Here is a 24,882-nt window from a genome sequence, read left to right on the forward strand (position 1 = left end):
GTGTAGTAAGCGCTAAACCCAAAAAAGAACACAAAGTTTGCTGTTTATATGTCATTACAAATATCTTTATTTCTGCATTTGCCACGTAAATCTATTTCTTAATTCACATGAACGTTATACTTCACCCTGATTTACTATTCCGTCTAGGTGTCTTTTCTCTCTCCCCTTCCCTTTAACCTCTAACCGCTGGCTTCTTGGCCAATCCCCCATAGTGAATAAGCATTACAATTTAAGTACAAGCAAGCAAGCAAACAGCGGCCGACAATAAAATGATTATTGTCGGCCGCTGTTTGCTTGCTTGCTTGTTTAACAGTGTTTCACAACACGTCATGGATCCGTCGTGAGAAAGCACTGCATCAACGGCAGAGAGGTCAAACGGACCGAGATAGGTAAAACCGCTAAAACAAGCGTCAGGCGGAGAGCCTTCGAAAACTAGAGCAAGTAACGCTGTGACCCCACTAGAGCTCGCAGACTGGCACTATCGGCAAGTTAACAGCGTGATAACCCTTGCACACCTCCTTGTGACTACTTTCATTGTTCCTGAAGCATTCGCCAGTCTCAGTTGCTGCAGTAATCTAGTTTTGTTCGCAAATAAAATAATCCGGACCTCTTTTTTTTATTTAGTCTTGTACATGATGCAAGTCAGCCTTCGAGAAGTCACGTGAAGCAGGCTGCGTGCTTGTCTGACCACCACGGCACTGTCAGTTTGCAGGACACGTGCACGGTACTGCAGGACACGGCACTGTCAGGACACGTGCACCGGCCAACCCTCCTGTGCTGGTGGTACAAGTGGCCTGCCTGGTACACTTCTAGTAATTTGCGGCGATGAACGATCCCTGTACAAAGCGCAGTCACGAACAGGGGAGCTATGCCTAGGCAGTGCGAAGAATGAGGTGGACGCCTGAGTCAGTGAAGACTGGCTCGGAGAGTTCGCCAACCTTGAGCGCAAAGGCGGCGTTCTCGAAGGGCTTCTGCATTGCGCCCCGGCCGAACGGGCCCAGGTCGCCCTTCCTTTCGGCTGAGCTGCAGTCGCTGAACTCGCGGGCCAGGTCCTCGAAGGTGGCCTTGCCCGACACAATCGCCTCCCGGTAGCCCTTGATGAGGGCGAGTGCCTCGTCTTTGGTGCGGGTGATGTTCTTCTCGCGCCACGAGGAAGGTTTCCGCGAGTCGCGGTGCTTGACGAGAATGTGCGAGCACCGCACCTTGTCCTTAGGGCACGCTGCCATGGACTCCGACGTGGGCTCTCTGTGTCGTTCTCACTGGCTCTCGTTGATATGAGCGGGTTCCGGTAGTAGGGCTCACCCTATTGAACGGCTGATACGTTTCTTCCAGTCTCTTGAGTAAACATCCGCCGTCCTGGCAATCAAAACAGTAAAACTGATTAAGCCACGTTGGCAGTTGGACATGAATACAAAGCGCACGTGCAGCCGGTTTTGCAGTGGTTTTTGAGAGGGAATAACGCGGTCGCATTGAAGGCTCACAATAGACAAGAGGGCATTATGGCGACTGACAACGGCTAGAAATCTCACGTTGGAAAAGTCTAGAGCCAAGTACAACTTTCGGTCGCAATGAAGGGAAAGCTACAAGGGCGGAGCTACTTCCCGTGCGTTACTGCAAGCATTCCGGCAGAGTTTGACTGCGCTTTCTGATTTTTGGAGCCGTTACAATGTCGCATTGTCGTTCGTCGTAGCTTGCCGTCCGGCGTTACTTAATTGGTAGTGGTCTGAGCTTGACCTGCAATGGGCATCAGGAGACTAGGTGACAGAGCAGGGATGACGAAGGCGTTGCGTTGTAAAATCTTAAACGATTTATATAGGGCATGGTGTAGTTGAGATGAGAAGAGAGAGTAAAATATACATGGCGGGGCTGCCTAAATAGCCCCGAAGGGACAACAGAAGCAGTCATCGGACCTCGGGCGGGCGAGAGTTTTTGCGAAATGAAGCACCGTATTATTTTCTGATTGGTTCCCGAGGTGACACGTGACAAGTCACTTCTTTTTCATGCAAGGAGGTAATTCCCTTGACCGAGCTGGACACGGCGTTGTTCAGCGCAGCACTCTTTTTCTACACACAAAGTGTTGCTGCTGCTGCTGGTTCATTGGCGAACCCCTTGAAACGGGGTGGTCACAAATAGTCACCCAGCCTGTTTGAGCTAACGAGGGTTGGTATATATGATTTTCATTCTAGCATTTTTGGATACCACTCCTTAATCTTTCTTTCTATTCCTCAAAACTTCGTTTACCTTGTGCCACTACCTATGCCTGTAACAGATCCAGTCGCATCAATATTTGGTGACGATGATCACTTTAAAGAAGATTAAAACTACGGGAAAAAAACGAGGACAAGCGGAAGGAACACAAAACATACCACGAGCGGTCTGTTTCGTTTTTCCATGCATGTAATCGCTCGCGAGTTCAGGCTGAGCTTCATCATGTTTTACCGTGACTCTTCTCTCAAGTCATTTTTACAAGTTCGGTCAATCTACATGGGTTCGGTCAATCACCACGTGCAAACAAACACAAAGGACACACCTCGTAGTAATCCGTATCGCAGTTGGAGCTGGCAGGCCAGCGCCAGGTCACTCCCAAATAAGCAAGGCCTGAGCCACGCACCACATTTAATCGGCGCTCGCAGAAGGGGGAGAGAGTCGTAACTGAGACCATATACTGAATCAGCGCAGCAGCTTCCACGCGCGATGGCTTCTCAAGCACGGAAGTAAGTCATGTTTCAACTCAGCGTTGTATTTTGTCCCTTTGTAAACGAAAAGTTACTTTTTTTTTCCCTAGCTTAAGCTAACGCACATGAGAGTATTGGACGTTTTTCAGCAACATTAGTACATATGTGCAGTTGTATACGCAGCTTTTCATTCATTGCAACGGAGAGTTGTCTACGAGTCCAGTTCCTTGAGACGATTGGCGCGTACATCACGGGAGCACTGGAGCATTGATCAGTTCGCACTAAGCCACAGGCATTAGGAACGAAACGGGGTAATTGTAATGCCTCCCCACTGTCTTCAATGTCGGACATCTTTCTGCCTATACCTGCCGCCACCATTCGTCCCTCAAGATGCATCAAATATCCCTTTCGGCCTTGTGACATCACTGTGTCGACGTGTCACAGTGTGAATTCGCATGAACTGGTGTTCTTATTTCGGAATAGCGTGAGAACAATGTAGTTTAGAAGCAAACATTACACGAGATTACACGTCGCATAGAATGACAATAAAGACGATTGTACTTGTGGCATTCACTTGTATAGTATTTGTTTATGCGCTTGATGAAGTATACTATTCTCAGATTTTAACATATGCGTTGGATCTGCATAGCTCTTTTTTTTAATAGAAGCTTTCTCAAACAAAGCTATGCAGCAGTGTTGACGTTATCCTGCCACAAGGGAATTGTGTCGCTACACCATTCGTTTTCTTTTTCAAGTCATATTCAGGCAGACGCAGTCGGTTATAAACCGCCATCTGCTGAAAGGTGATCCCTTTTCCCGCAACTTTCAGGGCTCACGTAACTTTAACAAAAGTTTCAGTTCTGCAGAATACTACGTGACATTCGAAACACAGCGCGAATAAGATTTGTCGAGCGGTCCCTGCCACCTGGAAAAGTTGCAAGGAGGAGGATCCAAGTGGGTGCTGCATGGACACCAGCTGCAGCATATCTATGGTCTGCATGCGGACCGCGTGGCTCGTCCGTTCTTCACTCATCAAGCTGCCCTCGCAGAAGTTTCGCACCTCTTGTCTCACATTCTCGGACGGCACTTAAGGCGTCACCGCCTGTTCAAAGTGTAGCTGCATCCAAGCCGCTTACTAGAGTGTGTCCCCTGGCGATTAATGACGGTGACCCTAAATTCCTGCTCGATTTTATTGAGAAGAACCGGCAATATTGACCCTTTTCGCGTCGATCCCGTGGGCGCTGCCATGTTTGATCACGTGGTGACGCGTCCATTGCTTGCCTCAACTGCCTCCGTCGAATCAGTGTTTACAATGGATGCGTATGACGCCGGTATGGCTTAGCAAACCTCTTTTTCGGAAGATATCGTAAACAGTGACTGGGTGCACGACGCGAAACTTTGGCCACAGCTTGAGAGAACATGCAAGAGCGCTTCCGGAGGTGATGAACTTATAGGTCCGACGGCGCGAGCAGCCTATACGGTGCTTGTTTTAAAAGCTAGGCCACGTATGTATTCCAAGCTATCCAAACTTTCCGCTCATGAATTGAATCAAGATTAGTGTCTTTTGCTCTTCGTTCTTTATTTGGCAAACATTTCAAAGCAGCGGCTTGTCACATTTCTTACTCGGTAAATTTGCTTGGTGTGGTCACTATCTCATTATTTTCCACCTAATCGCTTGCGGTGTAATCAGTTCCGATGTATTTGTTCTTGCTGTGCACAAGGCTTGAAACCTAGCTATCTTGTACATTTTAATACCTTGCAGCAAAGATGTATTATCGCTGGTAACTCGACCATCACGAAACGCTCAGCTTCGACAATTCGTGCACTATCGGTGTAGTCCGTGATTTACTATGCGTATATAGGGCGCATATATTCACGTGTGCTCCCATTCACTTATTCTTGGCACGTTGGCGATAGAGTGGGCGTAAGTTTCCGAGCCAGTAGGGGTAGGTGTGTGTACATACTGTGCGCGATACTTGCTATGACACGAAGCGGCGCTACTCGTTTTGTCATTGCTTAACTAGCGGTACTCCCTATTGCCGATGTTCTGGAGCTGAAGCCCTCTTTTAGAAGGCTAGCGATACAGCGCTGGCGGATGAGCAAATTTCTGCCTCCTCGAGGAAAGCCGTACATCTCGAAGTGCCGGTAACACGTACGGACAGTTGCAGCAGCGGCCCGCGAACTTGGTCACGCAGATTCATTCCATTCCTTAATATGCCAGTCACTATTTTTGCAGCCAACTACTGTACACCTCTTCAATCCACGTGATTCAATCCAGCATGATTTCATCACAGTGCGTTAGCGAAAACTCAGTTGCTTTTCTGACACGTGATCGCGCAGACGCAATGCGGAAGCTTGTAATGGTTTCGCACTCGTGCGCTGTCACTGAGACGACGTGCGGCGCGCCGCCGAAAGCGCCATCTCGTTTCTGTAGAACAAACTGTTCCGCGGAAAAGGGTTAATAAATGTTTATGCGATGCTATGACAGATTAGCGCCGCATAACAAACTGTCGATTTAAAGAAAGGACACTACGCGGGAGCATCCCTGAGAACGCCCCCCCCCCTCCCCCCCCCCTCCCCCCCCCAAAAAAAAACCTGCATGGCAGCTTACACCGCCACGGGGAACAGTCAAGATTTGCACGAGCGCCAACCAAATCAAGCCATATATGACATGAAAACACTGAAAGGGATCAGGGCCATTCAACAACTCTTCGACATCCTCATTCTAACGAACAGTAGAACGGTACGTCGAGCTCTCCTGAGAGGTGGCCTCTCCTACTGCATGCAGGGTATCCAGCATCGCTACACGACAACCTGCAAAACCTAACCATGGTACGTCGGAGGGAATGAATGGAATGGAAAATCCTTGTTATAAAATTTGATGGTACGCTGGCTTGTGGTAATAAAAAAGAAAAGGGACGCACCCGGTCTCGATCAAACTGCACGCTCGGCGACTTGCTGCAGTAGAATCGCAGCTGTTCCGCAGATGCTATTAGCAATACGGATGTCCGAGCTAGTATTCTTGCTGCACCGTCTTGACCTTAAGGACACCCACCAAGCTGATTGATTGCTTGATTTTTATTGAAATGAACTAACTTACTTTTTGGTTTGGTGCAAGAATAAAATGACAGTATTGGTCAATGATAGACACGTGAGGAACTCACCCATTATTCAACGGTTCGTTGGTGGTTTTATCTTCGTTTTCTTCCCGTGACGCACATGTCCGTGGTTGGTTGGTCGGCTGGTCCCAGGTGCCATGGCTCAAACCACTGCGGGGTATAGTCCGTGGATCGAGTGGTAGTAGAGAAAAGAATAGAATATAACAAAAAGGAAATTTTGTACATGAAGAGAAGAGTGTAAAAAGACAACAATCGCAGTATTAGTGAATTACCATAGTAAAGGAGCCTAATTTCCTACACTTTGTTACATGAATTTTAGGGATATTTTAGAGAAGAGGTCTTGGTTTACTTGCTCTTTTAGCAACCCGAGGTCACCTGTTACAGATAGCCACCGCAATTGCTGTGCTCGACAGTGCTCTTTCTTGGTTAAGCGCAGATTTGTACATAATTAATTACATGTAGACAATTATTGTAATAGACGACATTTCTTGGTGGTTTTGTAATTGACTGATCACAGTTTTTTTTTACTCAGTATCACACACCGTAATTCCATTACTTTTTTTCAGTTACCGATTACATGTAGTAAGCTACATTTTGACGAAAGGAGGTGTAACAGGCGACACAGCTTTGATCCCTATAGTTTGGCAGGAACTGCAATGGAACACCTGCGGTAATGTCACGCAGCAGCCCCCGCGAAAACGCGTGTTCAGACAAGCAAATCCGCGCACTCAACATTTGTTTGTTCACCTTCGTTAGGGCTAGCTAGTGAGGCGATGCTCAATAAAAGACTGTCGAGAAACAAGGAACCGACGCCGGTCCCGAAGCAACCACCCTCGAACCTTACTGCGTAACTTTTTTTAATTGTTTGCCTTTGTAGGAAGCACCCCTGACAGCTACTGCCTCGGCAGGTGACCAGCCGGGACGTAGCTGCTCTTTTGTCTTAAGGTCATAAGCTGACGTCCCATCAAAAGCTCAGCAGGGCTGAAGCCACTGACACCTGTTGTGCTCCTGTAGCTTATGAAGGCCAGGTGGGAGTACTTTGCCTTATGGAAGAGGTCTTCGATGGTTTTGACAATTTTCTGCACTTCTGCGTTTGGCTAGGCGTAGTGAGGACTACTCGTTGTATGAAAGAAGCCATGCGAGAAAGCGAAGGTGATGAGAATACCTAACACTAAAAACTTCAACCTATAAAATTTGTTGTATATGATATGGCCCTTGTTTTGACACATATTTATAATTTCTGTATTTCCCTAGGCGCATTTCCAGAATATACGAAGGTTGCTGAGGTAGCAATATTATTTAAATAGGGGTGATAAATTATGTATAAAAGAACTATCGCCCGATATCGATCATGTCTGTTTCTTCAAAAGGTATTGAAAAAAATTATTCTAAGTCACCTTTCTTCCTTCTGTCAAAATAACAGGACAATTTCAAATGCTCAATATGGTTTTTGCTAAATACAGGTCTACTGAATTAGTTCTTCTCGATCGAAAATAATTTATTTTCAAGAACTTTGAACATAAGCTAATAACAATAGGCATATTTGTCGACTTTGAACAGGCGTTTGACCATATTAATGACACTTTAATTTTCACGCATACGCAAAATTTAACTGTCACTCAAAGAACTGCTTTACCTGAACGGCAATGCACCCTGAGAAATTGTGATTGCGCTCCTAGTATAAATCAGTGGCGTTTTTTCCTGATTAAACATTGTTGGAAGTGGCGCCTTGTGTGTGTGTGTGTTTCTTCTTTGTCCTCCGTCATTTTAGCGCCTTCACTTCAGATCATGCTTAACCAACACGCCCAACTATCCATCCTAACGTCGTATATTTCTAGTGCATCGGGCTCTTCACTATGTGTCTCTTCTGACCCAAGCGCCACAGTTTCTTTGATCGCCGTCGCGACATGCAAAGCACGCGCGCTTTCCTACTGCATTCGGCGTAAGTTCCTATCTGAAGATGTGAGGCTTCTTGTCGGAGGCTTCAACCCCTCAGTCGTTCATGGAAACCGCACTTGTAAAATTATCAAGTCCGAATGGCCAAGACAGGCTCGCCTGTACCGAGTTCACCTAGAAGCCCAACTGCACAGCTTGATGAGAGAAGATAGAGCGCGGGCCTTCTGGGATTTTAATCGTCTCGCCAACCAGACGACCGAATTCCTCTGGCAGAGTACTCCGTCCCACTTACATGGCCAGCTTCGTCCTAAGAAGAAAAAACAAGGCCCTGTGAGCTCAATTTTCACCGAGGGAAACGTCACGCTACCGAGGACGTCAAAAAGTGTCTGGCTTTAGGGCCGAAGTTTGCCGTGAAGCCCCGGACCACCGCTCCGGAAAAGCTTTCCCTGGTGCGAAAAGTGTCCAGTTTGGCTCCCGTGAGTGAAATGGATCGGTGCGTTTCAAGTGGCGTGGACGTTCTTCTACGGGACCAGTGTGACCCCGGTCGTCCCGCAATTAATCGTCTGGCGTCTTATTTGAAGACGAACGCCTGCTGCATACTCTCATCGGACAAAGAAGGCGGCTTTGCCATCTTTCCACGAGAGACTTACAAGGTGAAGGCGTTGGAAGCCTTAAATTCTGTTTTTCATTGTCACCACAACGTATCGCTCAATATGGTGAAAAGTGAAGCGAAGAAGCTGTGCGAAAAAATGAACCTGTCAAAATTAGCTAGGGACATTAGAAATAGCAAAGTGAGCACTCTTGAGGTCTTCTTCAGCGCCAAGACCCATAAAGATAACTGCCCTCTAAGGGTAATTGTGTCGGAGCGCAATACGTGGCAGAAATGTTTAGCTGCGTTTCTGTTAGAAAGGCTGAAGCTTCTAACAGTAGACGACCCTTACCTGGTAAAGGACTCTGCACAAGTAGTCGAATACTTGTCAAGACAGAAAAAAACAGAATTAGAGGCCTTTTCTGTAGATCTGAAAGATCTATATTATAGCATGCCAAAAGCAGAATTGCTTCAGTGCGTCCAGGAAGGCATTGATAGTTTCGGCTCCCTGGCTTTTCAGAACGAAGCTGGTATTCCGGAAGACAAATTCTTGGCTATGCTAGAACATTACCTGGCTTCCACCTATATTGAATGGTACAGTCGTTTGTACCTTCAAAAGAGCGGCGTCTGCATAGGGTCGTGTTTAGCTCCGATCCTGAGTGACTTATTTTTAGCTCGTGCTGGCAGAACCATTTCTAGTAGTCTCGAGGGTATTAGCATAGTCAAAGTTTTTAGATTTGTTGATGACTTCCTAATTTTGGTAGATAAAAATTGCAGTGACGCCGACTTGGTCGTTAGTCAAACATTGACAACCTTCAGGCAGACTTTATCCCCCATTGAAGTGACCCACGAACTTTCGGTAGACTCCTCCATCAGGTTTTTAGATGTTAGATTATTTTTAGCAAGTAACCACGTCTGTTGGCAGTATGAACCTCGGGCTACTAAACCCCTGCTACCTTTTAGTTCCTCTCACTCTAAGCTAGTTAAACGCAGCATTGCTAACATGTGCCTGCTGAATGTTTTTAAGAAGTCCTGTCCACACCCAGCTGCGGCGAGTTTTCTTAAGCAGATTGACCGCCTGGAAGAGGTAGGCTACCCGCAACCTGTTTTAGTGTCTGTAGCGGAAACAATCCTGCAGAAGTCGCGAATCCGCCAACCGGACCAGGAGTCACCCCGCGAAAAAGAAAACTTTGCTGTCATACCCTACATACACCGCATGTCGCATAATTTGAAAAAGGTTGCAAAGCGAGCTAACGTAAATGTCGTGTTTTCTGCCCCGTGCAAGCTCTCTAAGCTCTGTAGAAAGACCAACCCTTATTCCCGTAAGGCACCGGCCTGTGCTACTAAACACGATAACAAATACGTAGATTGTCAGGCAGGAGTTGTTTATGAGATTCCTTTAGATTGTGGTAGAAAGTACGTGGGTCAAACAGAGCAGTGCCTGAATGACAAGCTGAGGCAACACAATAACAAAGTGAACAATGGGAGGGAGGGCCACCTGGCAATTCATTGTAGAAATTGCAAATGTAAGCCAGACTTCCACGCGTGCACTGTGGTTGCCAGAAGCCATGACAAATCGGTTAGATTAATAATTGAGGCCAAAAGAATCATTGAAGCAGCTGATAACTGCGTAAGTGTTGCATCCATATCACTGTCACGAAAAGAACGGCTTTACCTGAACGCGAATGCGCCCTGAGAAACTGTGATTGCGCTCCTAGTATAAATCAGTGGCGTTTTTTCCTGATTAAACATTGTTGCAAGTGGCGCCCTGTGTGTGTGTGTGTTTCTTCTTTGTCCTCCGTCATTTTAGCGCCTTCACTTCAGATCTTACTCCGAGTGTTTACACCATGCAAGTCAAAATTCGTAAGCAGTCTATATTGTAAATCTTTTGTTTCACCATTCTTTCGCCTCATTTTCGATTTTGAGTGCTTCGCGTGGTGAGCATGCGAAGGGCGCCAAGGAGCCAGCTGTGGTTTAAGCTGCGGAAGAAGACGACGATGTTCGAGCCATTGCTGATGATGATAGTTTTAGCAAACTCCGACAAGGACGGCGCAAGGTCCGCATAAGCACCTTCGCTGTAAAAAATAACCCTCACAAATTAAATCGCAAAACAAGATAACATACTCCCCAGCAAAGCTCGAAAATATTACTCGCCGCGTCAAACTTGAAGGACAGCTAAGCCGCACTCAATTGGGCAATAATGTGTTCGCATTCAAAACTCATGAGAAGCGCTTAGGTGCCCTCGTAGTTTTTCAATGAATGATTATCCATTCTTCCTGCTATTATTAATTTTATTTTAACAGATAATTTCACCTTCTACAGCACTAAGTCCATTGAAGTATAGAAATTTTATTTTGCATTTAAATTGGAGTAATCCACGTATTTCTTAGCCCATAGTGGGTAGGAGCCACAAGCTCGATAGGCAACAACAAGCTAACAAGCACGCAGAACAACTGGGTGAGTTCCTGAAAATTATTTTCTTGGCCCCTGCTAACACCCGATTCTTATCCTATACCCCATGTTTGGTTGGTCCACTTCACTGAGGACCGAGCGAGCAACCAAGCTTTTGTGTGGACATACTATAATTACACTGTAGCGAAAACCCTAGCTTTTGACGGCGATGTTCTATGATGTTCTTGGTAGGTGACTTATACGGACACGATCAGTTACATGTCATTAGATATCAAGGGATCAGAAGATGATGTGCCAGGGTTTTTGGACGATAGCTTGCCTGGCGCTGCGCTAAGACCGCGTGCTTGGAACAGTGCCAGAAACGCTGCAGCCAAATAGGCACTGACACGTTGGCAGTTAGCGTCGCGAGATCACACGAAAGTGATTACTTCCCGAAATTGAATGACCGAGAATACGCCCCCGATGTCGCGTATTTTAACTTTCACTTGAATATAACCAGTGAATCTTTTGTGGCATGCCAGCCAGGTCGCAGTATCTTAGGGATAAGGTGTGTAGCCTCCCTGTACGTCTAACATAGGCCACTGCGCTATCAGCTTTCCCGGTTAGGCTTCTTGGAGTCCGTTAATTCCCTCCAACATACATTTGTTAGGGGGTGTATAGGTTGCCGTGCACAGATGCGGGTTATCGCGCGCGGAGTGGAAGCGGTCACCTGTTGGGAGAACACGACACGCTGCTCCACGGTTCGTGTGGCCGACAATGTTGAGGATGTGTTGAGCTGCGCTGAAGCTCAACTGCAGCTCAACACATCCTCACTCACTGTCCACTCACGTCCTCACTAACATCCTCCTCACTAACACTATGCTCACCTATACTGCCGTTATTCATTAACAGCAAACATCTCAGCAGCGCAATTTCAAACTTGTGCGTGTCAGACTTTGTGTTAAAAGTGTTAGATTAAAGAGTACGAAGGACGCTTAACAATTTATATCCCCAAATTACCGCGTTGTCGTTGCCCATAGTGTTAATTAAATGTGCTGACGAAATTTTTAGGCAAACCGGAGCCGGCACGTAGGCCCAAGCGCCTTCCTCATTCGCTCGCTTCGCGGCTTCAGACAAACACCGGCGATTTCGCCGGGTGGCCAGTGACGCTTGCGGTAAAAATCACGGTGCCGTGCGCGCACAGATCGTGGACACTCGCTGTCAGAACGCTGGTGCGATGAAGAGCGGCTGTAGCGAGCGAACGCTTCGTGCTGCTTCTGTAGCTTCAACGCGTTATCCGAAACTTGAGATTATACGCGAACGCTATAGGCACGCGAGGACGTTGAGCGCACGAAGCCAGAAGCCATTTCGACTCGGTTGATCAATTGCACCCACCGCATATTACCTTCCAGATGCGCAGCCGCGGCTAGTCTTGAGGAGAGTTAGAACACGCGTCATACCCGTGTCAAGCTTGGGGATAGGTTTTTACAGTGGTGTCTGAAAATTGGAAACATCGAATAGGAATCGTACAGTCTTCGCTGTTTGTTTACCTTGCCATTCTTGAACGTACTATTTGACTTTTATAATATTTATTTCTGTACGATTATGAGACAGAAAAAACTCCTGCAGGCCAAGCAGATTGTCCGCTCCAGTAGGACAATCTTATTTTCAGGTACGCCGTAGTCGGGAACTCCGCATTAATTTGGACCACCCAGGATGTTGTAACATGCATCTATATCTAAGTACACGAGCGTTCTTGAATTTAGCCTCCGTCGAAGCGCGGCCGCTGAGGTCGGGTTGGAACCTGCCAGTTCCAGCAACGTCATTGCCACTAAGATACTGCGTCGGGTACAGAAGATTTGATTTGTTAGGCGACCGCATGCGCAGTGTATATAGTCTTGACGCCGTGAACCTTTACGGCGGATTTGCATCTGTACGCCCTCCGTCAATTCCCTACAGGGCAAATTCGCGCACTGTTTATTTTTCAATAACATCGGAACATACCGCACCGTATCTCAGCTGCTGCCACATGTGGTGGTATAGGCTTTCCATGCACGTTTCCGCCGACCGCCGCGCATACTTTCTGACGTCACATTGCCCCTTTCCCACGACGGGTCGGCGAGCTGCCAGGAGCGAAGAGTGTCAAAGTTGTCCACTCGTTTCGTTCACTGAATGGGTAGAACATTCTGGTTCGACCCATTCTCTGCTTCCTCTCTCGGCTCCCTCTCCGGACTGTGGCGCGTGAACACAGAGGCCAACACTGCAGTCTCCGCAATGCTTTTCCGGGCAGAAGGCATTGTGATGACTCCCATGATGCTTCAGAGGGCATTGTGACAATACTTGCCCTAGACGGAGCATGCTTTCTCACATCGCCTACTGTTCTCTCCTACGCTCCTACCGCGTGCTCTCAAGCACCTTTCGATGCGGCGTGCAAGACAGCGAAAGCAGCAGCGGAAAAGTCGATGGAAGAGGCAAAGGAAGCTTCGATTTAAAAGCTGTAGCGATCGAAATGCTGTGCAATGAAGAAGAGTGCGAAGTTGGGCTAGATGTTTGAGCAACAGTTTAAAAACAAGAGCTTAGTAGCAACACCAATGAAGGATGAAACACCACAGGTGCTTTGTAGAGTGTTTGGTCCTTCACTGACCCTGTTACTGCACTGTTGTTCTCGGGTTGTTGCTCTACGTTTCCCTCCACCGGAGCTCCTTCAACTACCTCGCCGGTTGCTTCACGACGAATTGCATGCTGTTGTCCAGGTACCCAGTGGCAGTATAGTGCTCAGTCAAAGCAGTCGTTAATACATTGCGGATGTTTGAAGCTTCAGTCTCCAGACGAATACAAGGAAGTCTGAAAAAAAAAGACTCGTGGGTATTTCTGCCATCACCTGCTACGTAGAAGTTGGATACCTTTCCATGATGCTAGCCAGAATAAGGTGTATAGGTACGACCACACTAGTGGAAAACCACTCGAAAAGCACTACAACGCGTCCGTGACAGTCGACGTTGGCCTCACTGGCCACAGCTCTCAATGCATGTGCAGTCTATGGCTGTTCATTTCCACGCTTTTTAACTGGAGCGGGTGATGATTGCGAACACAAAGAAGGAACATCTGTGTACATTAGCAGTAAAGCTCAGTACTTCCACGAGCGGCGACGTGTACCTCGACTTCATTAAGAAAGAGTTTGGGTCAAGCCCCGTTGTTTAACGCAATGATGTGATGCAGTAACCCCACACGGTAAGGTAAACTGTTCATGTTTTAGAGGCAAACAAGGCTGTGCTTAATAAGACACTGAGTTAAGGTAAATGGCTTATGTTTGAGGGGCAAACATGGCTAGATCTAATAATACCAGAAACTAGGGTTGATTGCTTATGTTTTAGAGACAAACAGGGTTCAAACGGGCCGAAACAGGAAAACACAACTCAGCGCGCTGTCCTATGTTTTCTTGCACTGTCTCGTTTTTAGCGTTCTTTCCCGCCGACACATGATAAGGTGGAGACGGATGGTTTGCTGCGAAACCACAGGAGGTGTAGCAGCAGCGAATTGATTTTCGAATGACTTCTCGTGGCGAAGTCACGCCTTGGTTGCACCACCAGAAACAGCATCTCTGGCTCCTTTGAGCTTGCACCAGCCAACAGGAATTAAGAAGGCTACACTTTCGCATGATCTGTGCGTTTTAACCTAATGACACTTTTGACGAAGTAGCCGCCATATTTACACTTGTTGCCTGTTGTCACCGTTTTCGTGGACTGTGCTACTCATGATTTTTGTGATCGTCAGCGGCTGCTCCAGCGGGTGGCGGTGGCTGTGATGGTGACGCACTTATCTAAATGCTCATCTTCGAACATGTTCGAGAATCAGAAACTTCGAATAGGAATGGAGTAGTTGCTGCTGTTCAATTGTTATCCGATTCGAGAATTCGCAGCTAGAGGTGGTCGAATATCCGTTTCTTTCGAATACGTAAGGAAGGAAAACGCTCATTGGAGTCTTTCAGGATAAAGAAGGATGGCTTGGGAGTTTGTTCTGAATGACTGTGTTGCCCTTAAGTCGAGGTTGGTGGAAATGACGCCGGTTTCTGGCTTGGGGTAGAAAAAGCGACGACTTCCACGGGGGGCGGAAGGAAGTACGGCGAGTGTACGACTACCGCATGGGCTCCAACGCGCACCCTTGAAATTTAGGCCCCTCTCCCTCCCCCCGGAATTTTAATTCTTGGAAAAGCCTCTGTTCCTTACTGTCATTGGTGCCCGTAAAATTGCAAGCAATGCTTTATCACTAGTAAGTTCCTCAGTTGTCCGGGTGCCTAACTTTGAACGGTTTTACATGCACTTATTAATGTATATAAGCCCCATTTGTTTTTTAGCAAACGCGAACTTAGTATTTCATGTTGCTTCAGAAGCGATAAAACATTCGTTATTCGAAAGCACTTCTGATGGCAATTTTTCTCGGACATTCGTACTCGATTTGATCCACAAACTTCAGTATTCACACATATTTGCCGTCAAAGCAGCAAAGAGCAGCGAGACGGTTATCACCACGGGCACTGAGGACGAGGTTGGTTTGCAAATGAGTAGTCGTCATGTGTATTGCCTGTTTTTATTGCTTTGTCAACTTTTCATAAGCTATCCTGCTTACTAAAGCGCAAATTTCTAGAGCCTATCTTTGTCGAAAAGAAGACATCTTCACGTAATTTGCCAGGTGACATGGTTACCGGCTTTGTTAACGGTGGGGCGTCTCATGCGAAATGAGCCTGGACCCTAAAACGTAAAACTATTCCAATCTCTTTTTATTCCAATTTCGTCACGTCAAGTTTACGTAAGCACTGACGCAAACATCGGGCGGTAACCCGCCGCGTTGTTTGTAAAGCCCAGACAAACGCGTACCTCATTTATAGGAGGTCGCTTTTTATGCGAAGCATATTACGAGGGCTCAACCCAGCTCCTCAGGCGCGGCGGTGACCATGAAATCACGTGACACCGTGACGTCACGACAGAGGAGAAGTGGCTTTGGCTCAACTCTTGCAAGACGGGCTGGGTGGGAATCGAACCAGGGTCTCCGGAGTGTGGGACGGAGACGCTACCACTGAGCCACGAGTACAACGCTTCAAAGCGGTACAAAAGCGCCTCTAGTGAATGCGGTGTTGCCTTAGAAACGCGCTGTTTCTAAGGCGTGCGTCTCTTGCTCAGGCGCACATTTCGTTGCCGCGCCGAACGCTGCTTTGCTCGACGCTCACCGCGTCCAATGCGGGGCGCGTAGTCGCTGCCCTGTAGCCCATTGTCTTACACCCCTTGGCGGGTCGACGGGAACGCTGTCGCGTTCCACTCTTGAAGGCGAAGAAGTAATGCATGAGTTGTTTCTTCGTCTAGCCGAACCAAATATAGCCAAGCAACAGCAGTTCACCAGGCTAAACAGTGGTTCAACAACTAAAATAAAGGCTAGTATGCTTCGCATCCTGGGCTTAACCTTACCTAAGCCACAGCCATTTTTTTTTGCTTTCAATGCGAATCGCATTATCTACATTGAGCAGTATTTCTTATCTAGTTGGCTGACAAGAGGCGAGAAGCAAGCTCAAGTGGAGAGGGATTCGATGGGGCCGACTAAGTACAGTGAAACTAGATGACCGTTGAAAAGGGCGGTGCCGCCGTCTGCGATTGGTGCGCTTCCCCTTGCTTAGGTTGCGGTGGCTGGTCGGAAATCGCTGCGGCGTGCGACGGACGGTTAAAAATGCTGTTAAAATCGATCCTCAGCAAAAAAGAATTGGCAGAGCGATGCCGTATATGTACTGAAAGGACTCGATAACTGTATACTGCCAAGCAGAATTTTTTTTATTATACGTAAATAAATACACGCTGCCCAGTATAGCTGCGAGTTGCCAGTGGTCGGCGGGCAACCATCACCTATTCCTTTCAGAATGGGGCACTGCCCGGCTATTCAGAAAAAAAAATCAGTTTTGTTCGGCATATTAATGCGTCTTTAACGCGTACGCGTCACTTTGACACGGTGAGTTTTCGCGGTTTTATGACGTCGCATGACATACAGACGAAGTGGTCGTAGCCCGAAAACGTTTGACCTATAGCGGAGGGCTAATAGCGAAGAACGCGGCGAATTAGAAATTTTCGTTTTGTTTGGTTTAATCATGCATAATCAGACTGCACATATAATATCAGATGAGGCATTTTCGTGGTGTAGGTGTCGGCGATTGACAGGCAAGCGAAGTGGGGAGTAGCGCGAAAAGTTTTGACCAGTCATGGAGGGCCGATTGCAGAATTGGAATAGAAAAGTTTGAAATAGCTTTGCGTTATACCTCCACTGTTCTTGCCAATCCCGAATGCTGAACAACGTTTTTAATGGTGAGAACTTTAGAGGGAGGCCACTCGGGCAGGTGGAGTGTTGGACAGTTTCTCTTCTGTGCCGAAACAGGTCAGGTGCGCATCTTGAGTGAAGCAGTTATGGCGTTTGCGGCAGATCGATGTTTCGCCCACAATATGCAACTACGCACCTCCCTCATTAGCATTCTTTTGCTCTTGCATTATACAGCAATAACACCTTACTACTAATTAGGGATCGTCTTGAAATGGCTGTCGACCGGCTGGCCAAGCTTCAGCGAGTCGCTACAGTGCTATTATATTTGTGGCATAACGCATATTTATGTGCACCGTTGATAGTTGCATTGCTCGTCAACGGAACATGGCTTGTCAATGCTAGCATCGAGAGAGTTAACGTCATTTCTCTCCTTGAAACGCAGTTATCATGACGGACTTCGCAGACCAAGATGTCACGGCAGCTTCATCGGCGGAGCCCATGCAACGACACAGGATTCCTCTTGCAGACCTCGACTGTCTCGTCAGTACCTTCACGGGAACAGTTATCGACTACCGCATGCCTTGCACAGCAGGCGAGGGTCGATCCTGTCAAATCCTCAGCAGCCTGTCCGTTTGGAACGAAGTATTGTGCCAGGCGAAGATAGAATTAAAACAAGTGCCCAGGACGCCTGGTCACCTCGCCGTGACGATCATCGACGACACGTTCCTACGAGACCTCTCCGCAGAAAATCTCCATCGCGCCGCCACCCTGCTCTACTGGCTCTTGACGGGCCATCGTTGCATCACGGAGGTCGATTTGAGTTGCGGTAGACTTAATATTTATGAAGGGCTGCTTTGCGCTGCCTTCCAACAAAACACGTCCGTGAAAAAGTTGAATCTGCGAGAGACGAGCGGACTGGGACCGCACAAGGACATTTGCATGGCCATCTCCTCTATGACGCACCTCGAAGAGCTTGCATGCAACACGCGTTCACAGTGCACAGAAACGTTTGCGTCCGCCTTGTCGATTCTCGTTCGCACAACACAATCACTGAAAGTACTGCACATTGGCAACTTGCCCATCGTAGGAAAAGATGCAATCATGTTTTTGACGGCCCTTTCGGGAAACTCCACCATCGTGGACATCTCCCTTAACAGTGTCGTCGCGACAGCTCGTCGGTGTGACAACAGCAGCCCGTTCAGGGAATACGTCACTAACACGACCGCGTTAAGGAAACTTGCAGTCTCTGGCCACTACGGTACATATCCAAGGAACAGTATCCGGGACGTTCTCTTCGGTCTTCTAGAAAATAAGGGGATCTCCTCGGCACGCTTTAAACACGCTTGGCTTTGTGCAGAGAGTTCAAGACTTTTAACGAAAATACTTCAACAAGACAGGGTGTTCTTAAGCTTAGAAGTTAGTTTTGAAAGCCGCTACCGGCTTGTCGAGCTGGGAAATACTTTGAACAGCTTGCTGGTTTCGTTGAACGAGAACGAAACAGTGGAGGAACTTACCTTATCATCCTATACATGGAATTCAAAGCAGTGGGAGAGCTTCTTCTTGGCCTTGCGAAGCAAGAGACGGCCGAAGAAGGTGACGATAAGAGTACCCTTCTCTAGTGCCTATGTTCTACAGGGTCTTTGTGAAGCAGTAATGGAAACTGGAGTTGAAGGAAAGGTGTTCTTTGAAAACATGTCCGCAAGGGATTATTACGCGGGCGACAGTGAGATCCTGCAATGCAGGGCGTTCTCAGAGATCAGCGTGAGTTTTTTTGATGCGACGGGGCGCCAAACGTTTCGAAGCATCGTGCAGACGCTGCCCACTTTGAGCCACATCACCACGGCGATACTAGACATCGACGCATCATACTATGACGGAGCGTTAGCGTCAGCACTCGGACACTACATAGGCTCGACGACGACGTTGCGGGTGCTTAAGCTGACAGTTTATAGCTGCGAAGTTGCGCAGCGAGCAGATAACCTACACTGGACGCCCATGTTTCAAGGACTATCAAAGAACGGGAGCATAAGAGTCCTGGATCTGCACCCACTCGGCGTTGGAAACGAGGACGTCGAACTGCTTGCCGATGCAGTGAAGTCCAGCAGGAGCATCCGGCGGTTTTCCTTTCGGGAGGCGGGTAACGCCACGGTTTTTCTGCGAAAATTCTCCGTGGACATCGAGAAGAACTACGCTTTGCTCGACGTCATGATCGCCGTCTGCATGGAGGAGACGTGGTTTCGTGTCCAAGAAGTGACGCGCCGTAACCAGAGCCTCGTGGCGCTGGCATCCTATTTCCGGCCTGGGTTCAACTGCGACAAGTGAGTGTATAGTTGTATCCGCTATCACGGCAGAGATCAATTCTGCCGCTATCACGGCGGAGATCAAGCTGGGAAGTTCGTCTGAACATTTGCGACTTACCTTCAATACGGTAGATCGGTGAAATAGAAGACAGCGGAACGGTGAAATACATCTAATGCATTGAAATATCATTCTTATACAAAAAGCTAAGGACACATCTGATATTCTAAACGTTAAGTGACTGATCAACTGAAGCGCTTTGAGCGGACACATAATGTTCGCTGCTGACTTCGGTTAACCCCGCAGTGACCCCCAGCTCAGTTCGGCAGATTTGAAAACTGAAAAAGTCGGTACGTTCTTATCTTGTGATTTACGTAGCGCTCAGCAAATACGAGTTGACTAAGTAATGACAGTTGTGCCGTCATCCCCTATGCAGAGAGGCAGGCTCGCGGCGTATAACGTAATATAAGAGCGATACGAAGCGGACGATTTTTCATCGCCCACGGAATAATGTCGCGCATATCTGCACAGTGACAAACGAAAGGTTCGGTGGGAGAGAGGGGATGTAGGATGCGTTGTTCAATGCGTGTTCAAATTCTTGGAACGTGAGGTAGGTATTGCACACCAAATTCCCTTCTGTTATGGCAAAGAAAATACGGGACAGAGTGGAAGCCGTGCGAATTTGAAGATGCAAAGAACAGCAGCGCTCACTGTCCATCCGAAGGTCATCCTTACTTCCTTGGCGCTCACTGCAGTGAATGTACCCGCTCGCCATTATTTGAAGGCACAATGCTGTTTTCTCACCATCGACCACAACTTGCACGCGTGCTGGATGCCTTAGATATCGGGAGGAAGGGGATGGCTGCGCTAGCCAGACATGCCTTTCCATAAATGACAACGATTATACGCACGTACCTTCCCAGCAAGGGTACACATTTAATGGTCTCTTTCATTAATTTCACGGTGATGCGACGTGTCTGCTTTGTCAGATGTTCCCAGAGTCGGACTATACATGCCGGCGGCCTGTGCACATCCTTTGCTGTCGTTTCGTTCGTGTTTCGCGAGGTCTGCGCAGATCGCAAGAAAGTTATGATGCGCAATGATTCTGAGTTAGGCGCTAGAAGCCTAGCACGAAGTCTATATAAAGTTACTTTGCTGACACACTGCAGGGAGCTTACGTTAGTGCATAGTTCAGAAAATCGCTTACTGATATCTGATATGTGTACTAATTAGGTTTTTGCTTAAGTAACATTTAATTTTTACAGCATGAATGTGCTCTCCAAGGGCAGTACCGAATAAAAAGAAATCGTTTCAGTTTTGCTTGATGTGCAATGGTGTTCGGAGTAGCAGACATTAAATACAAGTTGCCATATGTGTCTAGCTGATAGTGTATCGTAGCTCCTACATCAGCGTTAGATCCCATTTCATTCCCATTCTTGATAATTACGAGGAAATCTGTGGATCCTGTGCGTGTAAATTCTAGGACCATGTGTATTTTTCGACAGGCGCGTCGCCGCGGCACTCGAGCGTGTCGTGCACCAACCAGCGCTCGTCGCGGACGTCGCCGAACTGACAAGCGTCAGTGAGGCCGAGGCGTGGGACGCGATTCGAGCTGCTGTCCGGACTTTCCAAGGCCTTCACGACTTCATGCGAATCACGGGCGTCGTGAGGGAGAGAGTCACGTGTCACCCGAGAGAGGACGGGTCTACTCAGCTGGACGACCTCAACGACGACTGCTGGCGTAGCGTGAGGCGCTACGTCAGTCTCGACGACGTCCGCGACTGACGACCACTTGGGCGCCAGCGGGAACCCAACTAGGATAACGTTACGAGTTCGCGGTTCTGTACGGGGTGCAGAATGGTGCACCAAGTTTTTTTTTTGTAAGCAATTAAAGGGTGTGTATGTGTGCATGTCGCAAATCAGAAACGGTGCCTTTGCTAAAAACACGCACCCAGATACTTAGCGCATCGCTGGTTCAACCATTGAACATTCATTTCATTTTGATCATTTGTTCAAACGAAATGGTATACCCCGCATCTTTACTTTTTTGATGGAGTGATTCACATTGCCCGTGCCAGTTTGTGCGCAAATGTGTAAAAACTAGTGCATCTTCTATTGCTGTATGATTCTGTGCAGCCTTCCTAATTTTGACAGCTTTCAGCCTGAAAAAGAAACATAAGTTCTGATTTTTCGTTTTGTTCAATAACCGAAAACATTATATTCTGATAACATAGCCTTGAGTGGGTGTTTTTAATTGATGGCTACAGTTTTGTTCTTTGCACACCCGAGTCACTAACGGTTCGTTGAACTTCTTTCACTATTTCGACTATTGTACTAAGTATTCCTATGTGTACTCCTGTCGTAATGCATCATAATAAGCTTTCAAGTTATCCTCCTCTGGCCTTCTTTTTTTGTATTGCTGCAGTGGCTGACTGGATAGGCCTTCTGCTGCCGACAACGAGGTCGATAGTTCGACTTCCATTTGCTGTCACCGCAAGAACACTCGGGTATTGGGCTTTAGGCGCAATATGAAAAGCTGCATAGTTTCAGAATTATTTCGAAAGGGAACAATGTACGTCTTGCTCTACAGCGCGTGCTTTACTCTGGAATGTTGAGCCCTATCACACAGCCCTCTGTGCCCACACCCGCCGTGGTGGCTTAGCGGATTATGATGCTGCGCCGCAAAGCAAGTAGAGGTCGCGGGATGGAATCCCGGCGGCGGCAGCAGCATTTTTATGAGCGGCGAAATCCCCCCCCCCCCCCCCCCCAAAAAAAAAAAAAAAACGCCCGCGTCCCGGGCTTTGAGGGCATAATAAATATTCCCAGGTGGCCGAAATTGCCGGAGTCGCTCCAATACTGCATGCCTCATAATGCCTCACATGCCTCACACGCAAAACCCGAGAATTTAATTTCTTCCTTTGTGCCTGCGATGTTGAAAAATATATACGAGACTAACAGAGGGGTGCGGCTTACTCAATAAACTGCCGAAGCTAATCGCCTCCCTCTCGTCAAGGGGAATTCTCGCTGCTACAGATATGTTGTATGTTAAGGAAATTTGGAAGGTGGGCCTCTTCAGGACCATCTATTAAAAAATTAAATAAGGAACATTACAGAGAGGGAAAGAAACTGACAAGATGAAGAATACTAAGCACTTCCTGCACTAACACACATCACAAGCTTGGAAATAGAATGACCGAGAACACTGGAGCAAGTGGCGCGCCATATTTGTTTGGCATATAGTCAGGACATCATCGCGTTTAGAGGGTCTCGCAAAACTCTCATCAAATGTGTGACCTCTCAGATCATTTGTATAAAGCTAATAAAGGAAAATAACAATGCACAACTGGTCCTCAGAAAGGTAGCATGAGACCTATATCCAGAGGTAGTTTAGGAGTTCCTTATCGCATGAATGGTTACAAGTTAGGTATTATATAAAGAGGCTACCCCGTAGCTCTCGCATGAATTGTAAGGGGTGTCCCTATGTTACGTGCTTTTATATAAACGTAAGAGCACGTGAATAAAACGACAAAAAATGTTGGCGACAGTACAAATCTGTACTTTCATTGATTGAGTAATGCAAGCATGAAAGAGCCAAGGTTAGGTTTGTAACCGATAAATAATTGTTGTTATGTTAGAGCTGTCGGTAACTTATTCCAAAGCGGTGAAAATGATAATGAGCCTTAATTACTACAAGCGTTCGCCACAACTAGGGTGAGTATGCAATAGTCACATAAGCAATCGTTGCAGAAGGGCATAAAATAATTTTCGTCCATAATTTTCTAAAGTGAAACAATAACATTATAGTTATTGCAAGCTCTCAAGGGTATAAGCCTGGGCTACGTAATCTAACTCAATCCATTCTTTTTAGGTAGAGCAAAGCTCAAAGCGCAGTAATTTGTGCAACGATAATAGCCAATAAGGTGGTGGGGTATACGTGAGTCCGTAAATAGTAATTGCATATGATATATACGAATGTATGAAGCTAATATAGAGCGTACGAAGCATGCGGAACGAAAAAAAACCGTCTTAATTTATGAAGCATTGGGATTTACTTGCAGACCGTGAGTGCAATTTCTTGGATGTGTTTATCCCATGTAGTTGCCCGTCAAGCTAAACTCCTAAAAAATTTCGTCTCATTAACCCTTTGCATGGGACAGCTGTTAAAGCTTAATCATGGTTCGTTAATCGGGTGGTATTTGCGGTGAAAACTGCGTAGTTTTGTTTCGCTATGAAGACAATTAGAACGAAGCCAGCGCAACAGTTTTCTCAGAACAACATTATCTCTTTTGTAAAATTCTGTTTTCACTTCGGCTGTTAAGAAAATATTAGTATCATTTACACATAAGATGCCGCCCTCTGAAAGATAGTCGGGTAAAGCGTTGATGTATGCCAGAAAAAGGAAACAGCCCGCCCTGGGGTATTTCGCTGCTGGTTATTGCGCGTGAAGCCGCCATGTTTGTTGCTACATACATATGTAGAACTTGACTGTGAAGAACTTGACCGGGACTTCATACATATGTAGAACTACATATGTGAAGAACTTGACCGGGACTTCACTGATAGTGAAGTGAGGGCGGCTCTTCACAGTCTTAATAGCAGATCGGCGGCTGGACCTGACGGAATAACTAACAAGATATTAAGAAATCTGGATGATGAATCAATTTCTTATCTAACTGAACATTTCAATGAGTGTTGGAGAAAAGGGGTATACTCAGAGGAATGGAGGGTGGCCAATACTATCCTCATACCAAAGCCAGGAAAACAACTCACTCTGGACAACCTCCGTCCTATTTCCTTAACGTCCTGTCTAGGCAAAGCTATGGAACATGTCATCCTAAATCGACTCACTAAATACGTTGAGCAGAACGACATCCTCCCGTACAACGTGATCGGCTTTCGTCCTGGGCTGTCAACTCACGATGCTATGCTGCTGATCGAACACCAACTTATACAGGCCAGCCCAGCGCATACGAAAGCTCTTTTGGGCTTGGATGTGGAAAAAGCTTTTGATCGTATAAAGCATAAGGCAATACTTGGCGTCCTCTCGGAGATGGGGTTAGGTAAGAGACTCTTTAACATGATTAAGGACTTTCTCAGAAATCGAACTGCGCAACTCATGCTGGGTGAGCTTAAATCAGAAGAATTTGGGAAATAGGGGCACTCCACAAGGGGCTGTGCTTTCACCCATGCTATTTAATTTAGCAATGTCCAAGGTTGCAAGAAATCTGGAGAAAATTGAGGGTATACATTATGTGGTGTATGCCGACGACATAAGCATATGGAGTGCCAAGGGTAATGTAGGACAGACAGCGACCAGATTACAGGAAAGCTTATATGTTGTAGAGAACACACTGAAAGACATGGGGTTGAAATGCTCGGCAGCCAAATCAGAACTCTTCATCATTAAACATCGCAGAAAAGGTCGCAGACCAAGAGGTTACATCGCGGAAGATGAGCCAAGAGTGTGCTTATACACTCATGAAGGATCCGCAGTCAGGCTAGTTGAAACAATCAAGGTTCTTGGGTATCACATAGAGGGAAACAATGCTAACTATAGAACAGTACAACATATTTCGAATAAAACAGATGAAGTCAGTAGGTTACTAAGGAGAATTACCAA

General features: G+C 46.9%; 2 protein-coding genes across 3 annotated transcripts in view; one reads left to right on the top strand and one right to left on the bottom strand.

Moving 5' to 3' along the window:
* Positions 1 to 579: 579 nt before the first annotated feature.
* LOC135915192 (peptidyl-prolyl cis-trans isomerase NIMA-interacting 1-like) lies at positions 580 to 5,915 on the bottom strand. Of its 2 annotated transcripts, none has more exons than XM_065448227.1 (2): positions 5,840 to 5,915; positions 580 to 1,356 (listed from the first exon to the last, which is right to left on the bottom strand). In XM_065448227.1, the coding sequence occupies exon 2, from the start codon at positions 1,224 to 1,226 to the stop codon at positions 873 to 875; it is 354 nt and encodes a 117-aa protein (XP_065304299.1). In that variant the 5' UTR covers positions 1,227 to 1,356; positions 5,840 to 5,915; the 3' UTR covers positions 580 to 872. The 2 variants fall into 2 exon arrangements, with proteins under 2 accessions (XP_065304299.1, XP_065304298.1); XM_065448226.2 differs by lacking the exon at positions 5,840 to 5,915 and adding an exon at positions 5,600 to 5,753.
* Positions 5,916 to 10,700: 4,785 nt separating this feature from the next.
* Positions 10,701 to 24,882, top strand: part of LOC135915170 (uncharacterized) — a 70,136-nt gene continuing 55,954 nt past the window's right edge. The window contains exon 1 of the mRNA XM_065448211.1: positions 10,701 to 10,736. The gene's annotated coding sequence lies outside the window, so the exon portion shown is untranslated. The remainder of the gene's footprint in view (positions 10,737 to 24,882) is intronic.

This window comes from Dermacentor albipictus, chromosome 8, assembly GCF_038994185.2.
Source record: "Dermacentor albipictus isolate Rhodes 1998 colony chromosome 8, USDA_Dalb.pri_finalv2, whole genome shotgun sequence".
In the NCBI taxonomy this organism is placed as follows: Eukaryota; Metazoa; Arthropoda; class Arachnida; order Ixodida; family Ixodidae; genus Dermacentor; species Dermacentor albipictus.